Source organism: Leptonotus elevatus, chromosome 16, assembly GCF_054856555.1.
Source record: "Leptonotus elevatus isolate MCC_2025b chromosome 16, RoL_Lele_1.0, whole genome shotgun sequence".
In the NCBI taxonomy this organism is placed as follows: domain Eukaryota; kingdom Metazoa; phylum Chordata; class Actinopteri; order Syngnathiformes; family Syngnathidae; genus Leptonotus; species Leptonotus elevatus.
In genome coordinates, this window is record NC_141254.1 from 19,072,979 (window position 1) to 19,085,712 (window position 12,734).

The 12,734-nt window shown below is 48.5% G+C and overlaps 1 protein-coding gene across 1 annotated transcript; it reads left to right on the forward strand.

The window, feature by feature from the left end:
- The first annotated feature begins 1,032 nt into the window (after window positions 1-1,032).
- smg6 (SMG6 nonsense mediated mRNA decay factor) lies at window positions 1,033-12,538 on the forward strand. Its single transcript, XM_086099136.1, has 19 exons — window positions 1,033-1,160; window positions 2,064-3,407; window positions 4,346-4,949; window positions 5,059-5,251; window positions 5,341-5,451; window positions 5,707-5,813; window positions 6,339-6,417; window positions 6,515-6,835; window positions 6,926-6,987; window positions 7,066-7,211; window positions 7,288-7,413; window positions 8,525-8,696; window positions 8,780-8,999; window positions 9,256-9,429; window positions 9,564-9,740; window positions 10,012-10,156; window positions 10,910-11,145; window positions 11,318-11,399; window positions 11,660-12,538. The coding sequence occupies exons 1-19, from the start codon at window positions 1,073-1,075 to the stop codon at window positions 11,788-11,790; spliced, it is 4,518 nt and encodes a 1,505-aa protein (XP_085955262.1). The 5' UTR covers window positions 1,033-1,072; the 3' UTR covers window positions 11,791-12,538.
- The last annotated feature ends 196 nt before the right edge of the window (window positions 12,539-12,734 follow it).

Consider the following 12,734-nt stretch of genomic DNA (forward strand, 5'->3'; position numbering starts at 1 on the left):
GCAAAATGGCCTCAAATTCAGGTGACGTTTGCGTTGGATGTTTGCGATTATAATATTTTGTTTATAGTGCAAATGAATAATTCAGTGACACGATCACGGAGTTAAAAGGAAGCTGGAAGAAGGGTGGGGGAGGGGCGGGAGTCACGCCTGGCCCTTTAATTTGCTGTTGCCAGGGAAGTGTAGATGTTGACTCCAGCAGCAGCTGCAGCACACGAGTAAGAACTTCCTGCTGCCCATGCAAAACGGAACCCCAAATGCAAGTGTGACTATTTCGTGCGTGCGTGCGTGTGTTTGCACCTGCCATCTGTCACCTGGCTCTGATGACACGAAAAGTAACGTCACCCACAGCCGTGACCGAGTGGAATGCGCAGGAATGCGTTTTACACTGGCCAAGCCAAATAGTTGGGGAGGTTGAATTCCAACAGGAGGGCAAAGTGTGACATCTAGTGGGTTTGACGTGGAACTCAGCCACATATCTTCAATGTGGATCATCCATTTGTTTACGCTGGACAACTCTAAAAGACGAATTATGCTTCATTCATCGGATATTAAGTTGATCAAATGTGTCACATGTTAGTTATTTGCACACATTTGTTTTATATCTAATCCGCAAATGTTGCTGTCTTCAAACTACTAAATTGCATACAATGTCAAACAATTGTGCACATTATATCAGCCCTGTAAATAAATGCATACAGCAATACATTTTCGTTACCTGAACTCTATAATTACCTAAAATGAACAATTTTCGGGCTGGCTGGCCGATTTTCTCACATTTATAATTTTAGTGCCCTTCGTAGAGCGCAACCACGCTGACGCGCTAAACAACTGGCTGGGAATTTTGAAATGTGTATTAAAAAAGTTTTTTTGTGTGTGTTCAATGCAATTCCTACGTCATGTGTCCTATTGTTTAATATCACACATTTATTTTCTCTTCACAAACTTCGTTTAAAACACGGAGGAAGCAGCAACTTTTGCAAAAGCGGATGACGTCACCTGCTACAAGTTTTTCCCGTCGCAGTTTCCGTAGCCGTGTGGTGTTTTTGTGTTGTTGGTGTGGCGGCCAACCAAGATGGCGGAGCAGCTGGACCGAGTGCTAATCTCCGCAGCCGAACTTCGAGCCCAAGGCGCAGCAGCGTCCAATTCTTCACTCGACCATGGTGCGAACTAGGAGAAAACACAACAAGGGCGGGGGAAAGCTTAAAAGCTTCCAACTCGCTCGCATGTCTAAGCCACATTGAGCTCGCGAACTTGCTAAACATGCGCGCGCGCTTGGCTAATGTTTGTGCTACTGTGGCTAATGCTATACGTGCTAATGCTAACTCTATGATAGCGCTTTGCTTTTAAACGTCGCAGACATGTTGCTGCAACAATTTTAACAGCACACACATATTTGAGCGACAATAATATGTGTTTTTTTATTATTTCGAAGTGTACTTAACCGACAAGCGTTGCTATTGACGTCACGAGGACAACAAAAGGGAGAGTTTGGGAAACTTGTTGCCAAGTACGAGCTGAAGAAAGCAGTGATGAGTGAAGCGCTAAATTCCTGTCGTAAACGTGATCACTTGATTTACTGCTACCCACAGTACATAATATTAGCCAACCACAGCATTTTCGTATAATCAGTGAAACCTCGTGAGTAATAAACTCCACCAAAGATGTTTATAATTGCCTAAATATACCCAAAAACTAGGAATGGGTGAATAATGCTGATACTAGGCATCTGTATTGGCTTTATTTTGATGGTACTGAAGAAATTGGGCACTTGCTCTGCCTTAAATTAATTCAGTTATTCCCAACCCATGTTAACGTTTTGCAGGAAAGTATTCTCAATCAAGTACTGCATTAAGTACTGTAATAGTGAAAATATTCATGTATATATTTCAATATTCAAAATATGTTTGTTTGTCGTAAATACCAATTTTCAGACCAATGAAGTGAATTTGGATTATTGCACTTGGTGATCTCTCAGTGGTTGGGAATCACTGGATTAGGGCATGGATGAGAGTCTGGAAATTCGAATTGACAAATGTTTGTGTGTGTGCTTTCTTGGTGTGCAGAGGATGGTCATGTGCCCAAAAAGCACTGGCGGCGACCTGACTTACAGCGCTACCAGCGAGGACCCGGACAAGGACGGCAGCGGCGCGATAGTGAGGAGGCCGAAAACACTCAGGGCGACCGCCGCGGAACCCCGGCGTCCGAATCACGCGGTCCCAAACTGAGGAACGGCAAAAATAATGTCCCTGCGCACGGTGACGACAGGATGCGAGGTGATGGCAATAACATTCCTAACGTCAACAGCGAGGCTGTTCGGGACAAAGATACGCCAGAAAACCACGGAGAAAGTCAGGAGTCCGCAGGAGCTGTCAAGCTGAAGAAAGCACGCAAACCCGACCGGGAATTTTACCAGCCCGGAAGCCGCCGGAATGTGCCAGGGAAAGATTGCGGTGGGGCGCGTGACCCGGACAAGCTTCCGCCGGGGAATTCTGACAACAAAGTCAAAGAAAGAGAGGCAAAGGGCAACAATAGAGACAGAAAATGCACTCAGGATAATGCTAAATCCAAGGAGTCGAACAGGAATGAAGGAAACCAGTCAGTGGGAAGAGTCACGGTGGAAAAACTTGTGAGCAAAGTGGAAAAACTCAGCGTCAAGGGGAAAGCATCCCACGAAGATGGCGAGGACGCAACTGGACTGAGGGGGAAATCAACGGATCAGGAAAGACGGGAGGGTGCGGTGGACTCGGAGACGAGGGGAAACCGTCGGAGAAGAGGTGGTGAAAAGGAGAAGAGCCAGGATGTCATTGCGGGGCTGAGTGAGCGGGAAAAAGAGAGAAGCGAGGGTGACAAGGCCAACAAAACAGGACAAACTCATCCAAATAAGGGACGAGAGAGCAGAAGAAGAAACGACGAGGCCAACAACCAAAACAGCAGCAGCAGGGACGCCTGCAAAAAAGACGTCGACAAAGGCACTCCCACACAGAGGGACGGCGAACGCAAAGGCCGCAACAAATCGGATGCCGCCGTGCCCGCCTCCAAGCGCTATTCAAAATCAGACATCCGCCGCCCGCGCCGCCGCACGTACAGCAGCAGCTCGGCTGGCAGCGCCACCGGCCAGGACGCCGCCAACAAGCCCAACCGCCCGCAGAGAGGAGCCCGCGGATCTCGCCGCCACGGCCGCAACGGCAACGGGGGGTCCTCGGCCGACTCCGGGGACGGAGGCGAGACGAGCGACGCGGCGGACGACGGACGCGCACGGGGGATGGGCGGAGCCAAGGAGCCGCCAAACAGGTCCAAAGGGAGCAAAGGCAGAGGGCGAGGAATCCTCAGGGTCTCCTCGGACAACAAAATAGCCGCTGCCGGGGAACGCCACAAACAGGGGCCGGCTCCTCGGGGCCGCGGCGGGGGTACGTACATATGTGGATGGATGAAGAGATTTTTAGATAGATTCGTTCAGATTTACTTTAACCTGGTAAGGCAATTCAGGGGGCAGAGTGGCACAAGTGACACCATTTTATGTACACAGATAACAATACATAAATCAGGGATGGGCAAATTAAATGATGGAGCGGGCTTTGGACCATGCACTTGTATGTATAACATTCACGCTGCCCTGCGAATTGCAAAAAGCGTATAAATAACAAATAGTGAAATGCATTGGAAACATTGGGCATTAAAAACAAGTGTTTATTACATTTTATTATATATTTTTATAAACTCCAAAAATGCTGTTAAACATCTAATATGCCTTTTCCATGAAAAATTTGGATTGGCCCACCCACAAAAACAACAAAAAAAAAAAAAAAATATATATATATATATATATATATGTTTTTTTGGGGAGGGGGTCATTCAGGGTCCACAGAGTGTAGGGGCGGGCCACGTGCCTCCAGTGGCCCATCCCTGACTTAAATGAGGCCATAAAATCGGCGTACCGGCAATTGAGGTCAGAGTTCGGAGTGGTAGGAAATGATTGTTTTTTTTTACTTCAAATTTGTTCAGTAAAATAGAGTCAAAAGTCTCAAATAAGCAAAGGTTTAATTGTAAATAACTGCATTTCTTTATTTATTTTTTACTAGGACTATGTAGAGCAGGAATTGGGACTAGTGTTGGGAATTTAGATTGACTAAGAATGTTAATATTTGCTTATTTATTTTAACTTAACATGGGACACTATTTTCATACAGATTTTGTGACATGTTAAAAATCAAACCTGAAATTTAATTATAATTTGGCCATTTTCTGCATTGTCAATTTGAAATCGTACCGTTTTTGAATAAAGGCAGGGTTTCCCCTGTCGTGTCATATGCACAGAGATCCTGCAACTTAACGGTGTCTCCCGCAGGTATTCTGGTGCTGCCGCCCCGCAGCGACATGGCCAACCTTCCCGAACCGGGCCAACGGATGCTCTTTGGCGGGGCTCGCGGAGGAGCCGCCTCCAGGGCGCGGGGAGGTCGCGGCGGAGGCGCCAGGCGCCTCTGGGACCCCAACAACCCCGAGCAGAAACCCGCGCTGGCCCCCGGAGGCCGGCAGTCCCTCCCGCAGTCCGTCTACCCGCAGGCGGGATACGGACAGCTGCACTTCCTGGACACGGACGACGAAGTGGCGGGGAGTCCTCCAGGGTTGCGGCAGCAGGCGACCGCCTTGGCCTACTACAAGTTCCAAAAGTCGGACAACCCCTACTGCTGCCCCTCGCCCCCCGGCCAGCGCAATCCCTTCCCCTTCGCGCCACCCTACCAGGCGGCTAACGGAGCATACGCGCCGGCTCACTTGTACAGAGGTTACCCGCAGTCGAGCGGAGGCCTGACAGCGGAGGAGGCGGAGCAGCGGGCCCGAGGCGAGCTGGGCCGCATGCTCAGGGCGGCCGACTCGCAGGAAGTTCAGCTCAGCAACCTGCTGTCCCGAGACAGACTCAGCGCGGACGGACTGGAACGCATGGCCCAACTCAGGTTTGTCGCAATTGAAATCACCGCCGTCTTGTTCGCAAACATGCCGGCACGGTCCCACCGTGGTTTCGAAAACGCTGATCGACTTGCACGCGTTGTTGCCGACCGCCAGGGCGGAGCTGCTGGCCGTGTACGAGCGCGTGGTCCTGAGCGACATCGAGCTGGCCGACTCCCAGAGCGTGGACCAGGCGCTGTGGAAGAACGTCTTCTACCAGGTCATCGAGCGCTTTCGCCAGCTCCTCAATGACCCCGCCGCCGACAATCCGCCGCGCATCCGCAACGTGCTGCTCACGCTGCTTGACGAGGTCAACCATAGTCGAGTAACAGCCACGAAAGGAAAAAGAAAAACAAAACGAGTACTCTGCTGACCTGCACGCGTGTGACTTGTCTCCAGGGGGCGCACTTTTTTGACGCTCTCCTCCAGAAGCTGCAGACGGTCTACCAGTTTCAACTGGAGGACTACATGGACGGCATCGCCATCCGAGCGCGGCCGCTGCGCAAAACGGTATGAAAGCGTCCCAATGACCAAAAATTGAACATCATTCCAAACAAGCTTGAACAATTACTCGGGGCTTAAAGTATTCCGGCACCATGCCGAACCTGCGGCTTTTGGGGGGAAAACAAAAAACTTGCCACACTTCATTTTCCTCCACCAAGGTAACATTGTAGCGTTGCCGCTATTTCCGAGTGGTCCTTGAACGCAACATTCATTTCACCGAATTGAGATGAGGAAAAATGGGCTGCTTTTGTGCTCCCGCAGGTGAAGTACGCGCTGATCAGTGCTCAGCGCTGTCTGATCTGTCAAGGGGACATCGCTCGCTATCGGGAACAAGCCAGTGACTCGGCCAACTACGGAAAAGCACGCAGGTACCAAAACGTTTGTGGGAAAGGAGCATTAGTGTCCAGTTTGAATGTTTTCCACGTACAGTTTTCTGGGGGAAAACCTCATTTTGCTATCATTAAATGATCTACTGTACATTTGTGTTGACATTTTGCGGGATGACATCAGCCATAAAAGTTTTTTTTAAGTCGAATTAGGCTTCAATTTCAATCGTTTTATCTTGCTAGTTTTTGCAACGTATGCCGGAAGTCTGCTAAGATGTTTTCCCGGGTTCAGTCATGTGATCTTCCGCATGAAGTGATCCACTCAAGTTATAATTGATCTAATTGTAGAAGAACGTGATTGTGGGAAATGACTCAGCAAATTGCGAAAAAAGTGTGTTTTTACTTATTTCTATCCTGTTCTGGGGCTGTAACAGCAATTGTGTTTTCATTCATTTCAATGAGAAACATTGACTCGGTTCACAAACAGTATCTCGTAACAAATGAAACGTGTTGAATGCTTTGCTTCCGCTGCCTCTATTAACGTCTTATGAATTTGACTTTTCTCAGCTGGTACTTGAAAGCCCAGCAAATCGCCCCCAAAAATGGCCGCCCGTACAACCAGCTGGCCCTGCTAGCAGTCTACACCGTGAGTGACCAAACGCAGACCTTCAGCGATGCCTCGTTAGCGATGCCTCGTTAGCGCAGCGCGTTGATCCTCAAGCGTTTTCCCCCTTCTCCCGTAGAAGCGCAAACTGGACGCCGTCTATTACTACATGCGCAGCCTGGCGGCCTCCAATCCCATCCTGACGGCCAGAGAGAGCCTGATGAGCCTGTTCGAGGAGGCCAAGCGCAAGACGGAGCAGCTGGAGCGTTGCGGGAGGCAGGACCAGCAGGACGGCGGCTCCCGGGGGCCCGCCGTCAGGGGCCGCGCCGGGCCCGAGGACGGGGCGCGCTCCGAGGTCTGGGTGCGCCCCAGCGGACACCTGGGCAACAACAAAGCCGCCGGCGACTTCGCCAGGGACTCGGAACAGGACGGCGAGCTCAGCGGGCTCAGCGCCGGCGACGTAAGGCGTCTTCAAATCTCGTAACCGCTCCGTCTTTTTCAAAGAAAGCGAATGCCATTCAAATATGAACATCCTGCTTTTTTTTTTCAGCTCAACAAGAGATTCATCCTGAGTTTCCTGCATGCGCACGGAAAGCTCTTCACCAAAGTGGGGTGAGCCAAGTCACGGACCCACCCATGTAAAAAAAAATAAATAAAAAACTAATGTTCCTTTTGTGCATGCGCACGCAGGATGGAGTCGTTCCCCAGGGTGTCCCGGCGGGTTTTGCGGGAGTTCCGTGCGCTGCTCCAGCACGGCCCGTCGCTCTTGGGCAGCACGCAGCTGCTGCAGATTGTCACCATCAACATGTTCACCGTCCACAACGCACTCACTCGAGGTAACGCGCGCACACACGTGACGCCACGTGGACGCGTGTGACCTGCGCGTGTGTGTGGCATCCGTTCGCGTTTCAGGCAGCAATGAGGAAGGAGGAGGAGAATGTCGCTCCATGCTACAGGAGCAGAGCACGGCGCTGGGCCTGGCCATGTTTGCGCTGATGGTGCAACGCTGCACGCAGATGCTCACCGACACTCCCGCAGGTACTGCAACGCTATTACACCTGTTGCATTTCGATGCCGGTGACTGGTTACGTTTTCAAAAGACGATACGAATATGAGCAAAAACTGTACGATGGCAGCAAACAACTCACTCAAGCAGCAATTTGTCAGATTGTGAGCAACTTCAAAATGTTATTGGCACTCACAGTTAAAGTTTTCTAAAACTGAACACAAAACAAACAGAATTACATGTGTATTTGAAACAAGCAAACTAGCTCAATGCTAACATAACAGACAATCCCATTGACATGCTAACGGTTAGCATAGGTCAGTGACCAATCCCCCCCCCCCCCTAATTTTTCATTCAAATATGTACTGCCGCCCTCTTTGCCTCTATTAAAAAAATATATGTATACAATCAAAGGGAAAGTGACATTCCGATTAATATTACATTTGTGGAAAATGAGTTATGAAGCAAAATCCCGCCATTTTTTTCCATATCAGGGGGCAGCCATTTTGCCACTTGCTGAGGACTGAAGATGACATCACAGTTGCTCAGGCAACAAGCAATCACAGCGCACCTGTTTTTTGAAGCTGAGCTGTGATTGGTTGTTACCTGAGACCTGAGCCACTGTCTCAGTCGACAGCAAGTGGCAAAATGGCCGCCCTCTAAGATTGATAAAAACGGCTGGATTTTGCTGCTTAACTCATATTCCACTAACACAATATCAACCAGAATACCATATTTAGACTAGTGGGGCTGCATAGAACATATTATTGCCCAAAAAAAAAAGTTTTGTGTTGACTTACCATTTAATGAGCTGTGCCGTCTCTCTCTCTCTCTCTCTCTCTCTCTCTCTCTCTCTCTCTCTCTCTCTCTCTCTCTCTCTCTCTCTCTCTCTCTCTCTCTCTATATATATATATATATATATATATATATATATATATATATATATATATATATATATATATATATATATATATATATATATATATATATATATATATATATATATATATATATATATATATATATATATATTGTGCTGCCCTCTGGTGGCCAAAGTGAAGTTCTCCTTTTCATTTCTCTGTACGCTGTGACCCTTGTTTTGCTTTCAGCCACTGACTCAACTGTTTTGTTTGTGTGTCTCAGCCTCTGCGTCCACGTCGGACGAGCAGGAGGACAAAGAGGACGAGCTGGAGCCCCTAGTGAGGGTGTCGGATTTCCCGGCGGAGCTGCGGGAACTCCTGCCCAGCATCAAGGTTTGGTCCGACTGGATGCTGGGACACCCGGACCAGTGGAACCCGCCGCCCTGCAACATAGAGTGAGCGCTGCTTGTTCTCCTCACCAACACTTCCTCCTCGCCGTCTTTTTTTCCCTCTCACATCCTCCTTCCTCGTCCCTCAGCGACAGCCCGGGCGTATGGGAGTGCCTGGCCCGCCTGTGCAACATGCTGGCGCGCGTGGACCACGGCGAGGTACCGCTCTACAAAGTGGACACGGATGAGGTGGAGGGTGACGAGGAGCTGGTGGTGCTGCAGCTGAAGGAGGACAAGCTGCTCGCCGGCTTTGTCCCCCTGCTGGCCGCGCCGCAGGAGCCCTGCTATGTTGACCGGCACACGGACGCGGTATGGCACCCGCTTCACCGACAAGCTGATGTGCTTAGACACACGATTGCACAAATATTCATTAGAGAGACACAGATGGAGACGGACAAGACACTTCACTCTGCAATGTCATTCCACGTGAGCCCGAACCTCAAAGAAGTCACACCAGCACATATGGACTCCATAATCGACACGAATTTCCTCACATGTGCATATTTGCTCCTGAGCAAGGTTCGCTGAACTCCCGTTGTGGCCTTCATTTGGTCTTTGCCTTCAGGCCATAGCCGCCGACTGCAAGCGGATGACGGTGCTCAAGTACTTCCTGGAGGCGCTGTGCGGACAGGAAGAACCGTTGCTGGCCTTCAAGGGTGGAAAATATATCTCTGTGGCGCCGCCCCCTCCCTCTCTGGTGGACACCAGGACCAGGCAGGACTCGCTGTCGGACAAAGAGGTGACGTGACGCCTTTGCGTGCAAGAGTTCTTAAAATGTCGTGCAAGTGCAAAATACAGCACTAGTATCGTCCGTGATGTCGATCGGGTGACAGGCAGTCAATTTTGAGTGTGTTGTTTTTTTTTTGGTCGCAGGATGATGACGTCATCGTGGAATCATCAATGTCGGCGTCAGAAGGTGAGGAAGACTACGAGGAGGAGGGAACGTTGGCGGCGGGAGACGGCGAGAGTGACATCCGACAGCTGAAGGCGCGACGTTACGCTCTCACCAACAAGCTTGTGCAGCAGCAGAAGCGGCGCGAGAAAATACAAGTAAACTCACTTAACATACAAGTTCAAAAAGTAGTTGGGGGGGGGGGGTGTGAATGTAGCAATTATTTTCTTTTTAATGGACCGTCAGCAAATGTAGTGATTATTGAAAAAAAAAAAAAAGGCCAATAACAACAAATTTAGCGAATATTTTTTAAAAGGCAACAATCAGCAAATTTGAAGACTTGTTGGCCGGTAACAAATCGAGCAACTAAAAAAAGTATCAGTCAAATCTAGCGGATTTCTTTTGTTTGTTTTTATTTTGTTACGCCAGGCGGTGCTGCAGACGAGCGGGCAGCTGCAACTGGAGGTGCGACCTCTCTACCTGGTGCCCGACACCAACGGCTTCATCGACCACTTGGTGGCGCTCAAGAAGTTCCTCCAGTGCGGAAGCTACATTGTGATCGTGCCACTCATTGGTAACCTTAAATTAACGTCTTCTTTTTTTTTTGAATTTCCTGTACGATAGCAGTGAACTCGTGTCCAAAGCAGATTTTGTGTTTGTCTATTTAATTCAACCATGTGCTGTAACGTTTGCCTTAGGAAAGTCGACCTAGCTTTATGGTAACACTTAATGGGAAACTCCATTGGCTGGCTAATGGATAGCATTTATGTTATGTTACTGGCGCATACTGAGTTGTTTTGACCAGTTATAGCCATCCGTCTTTCAATATTTTAGTGCCCCCTGGTGGACAAGGTGCGCACACCATACGGAGCAGCACAATGTCCTTTGAATTGTGGCAAAAAGGGTTTCATTTCTTACATTCCATGTAATGTCATTTAGTGCTAACGACTTAACGTCTTATTTTTTTCCATGAATCCAATTTAAAAATATATATATATTTTCCATTCCTTTATTCAAAACTGGAGCAAAAGCAGATGTTTCCAAATTTCTTATTTTGATAATCATTCTGCTTTCTTGACGTACTACAGAAATTGGAGAATATTTTCTGATCAGAGGCTGAAATTCTGAGGATTTGGACAGTAGTTAAATAATATGTCTAAGCAATTATTGAGTATCAAAATAGTTATTGATTAATTGTTGCACCTCAAATCTATGCATCATGTAGAAAAGCTCTGTATAAAACAAATTGTTACATTTACAGAAATACTAATACTAGTTGTCAGGGGAGTGATCTGGGTGTTTTTTGTGTGTGGTTTTGCCGCGGCAGTGATCACGGAGTTGGACGGCCTAGCGAAAGGCCAGGACACTTCGGGAGGAGGAGGACACGCGGCGGCGGCGTCGGCGGCGGCGCACATGCGCGATGTCCAGGAGAAGGCTCGCCACGCCGTGCAGTTCTTGGAGCGGGCTTTTGAGGCGCGCGAGCCGCGACTGCGGGCGCTCACCAGCAGGGGGACCCAGTTGGAGTCCATCGCCTTCCGCAGCGAAGACACCTCTGGACAGCAGGTCAGGACGTCACACAGGAAGTCCACTCGGGGCTTTTGGAGGCGCGTCTGTGTTTGGACTGGGGGGACTATTGTCTAGATTTAGTCGGGTCCAAATGAAACATGCTAGTCGGGTTCTTACTTTGGGTCTGAATGATTTGAACAAGCCAATCACGAGTGCTTGCTGTCGTCAGGGAAACAATGATGATGTCATCCTGTCCTGCTGCCTCCACTACTGCCAGGATAAGGCCAAGGACTTCATGCCCGACCAGAGAAGTAGGAAGCCCCTTTGGCGCTTTTACACATCGACTCCCTGCTCATCACACTTCTATCATTACATTTTTAATGTCATTTAAACTTTTTTTTTTTTTTTTATGAATGAAAAGTGCTTTATAAATCTATCCTAGCCATTATCTGGACTAAAAACATGTTTAATTAACTGAATTTGAAACATGAAAACAAAATAAAAACTCCCAAGTGCTTAAAAAAAGAAAACACGAAGTCTTGTAACATGTTTGTCTTTTTTGTCCTTTTAGACGGGACGGTGCGTCTTCATCGCAAGGTGGTCCTCCTCACAGACGACCGCAACTTGCGCGTCAAAGCGTTGACGCGTAACGTCCCCGTCCGAGACATCCCCGCCTTCCTCAGCTGGGCCAAAGTAGGCTGAACGCGCGACGCGACCGCCTAAAGCGGGACGGACGGGAAGGCCCCGCCCATCCCATCCTCTCCTCTTTCTCGGGATGACGTGTGTGCGAGTGTGTGCGCGAGGTCACGCCAGGCGCCAAGTGCGGCCATTTGACGGCCAACCCGGTGCGTTGCAGTGGAGAAACTCGGTGGCGCCGCGTCACGGCGGCCTCAAAGCGGCGCTGCGCTCAGTTCCGGCCAGCTAGCGCGCGTGCGGGTGTTTCCTGACCCGAAGGAAGGGCTGGCTTCACTCAGACACGTTTGAAAAAGTGACGCTTTTGTTTCTTTGCTTGAAATCAAAAGCGCGGCTTTTTGGCAAATATTTCTGCTTTGCGTGCGTTTACGTTGGATTGACGCAAACGTGCCATTATGCTAATGCTAACCATCTGCTTCTTAGTTTCAAGTGAGAAATCCAAAGATATCCACATATCTTTTGTAAACGACTGTTTTGTTTCTTCATCCTTTCCAAGTTAAGATTTCCAAACAAAAAAAATTGACGTGGCATGTTGTTTTAATGGCAATTTTTTGTTCTGTGAGATTCACAGCGCAAAGTGCATGTTTGTGTTTCTCATCTTTTCCTTCATCTTGCGTTCCAGCTGGAGTGTGTCGTTTATTTATTTGACTTTGTTTTTGTTGTCCGCTCGTGTGTTGCGGCCGTCGCTGCCATTTTATATTTTTTGTCTGAAACACAAAATGTGTTCCTGATTGTATCAATAAAAGCTTCGTGATGATGCTGTGATTGTCCAACTTTATTTTAAACACTCCTTTTACAGACAAATTAGACACAATAAAGTTGCTATCAAAAGTGTACACACCGCCCCTGTCAAATGCCAGGTGTTTATCATATTAATAAAATGAGGCCTTAATAAATATTTTCTAAACTTGTCCACCATTCATGTGATTCAACGTGTATGAATCAATTTTGAT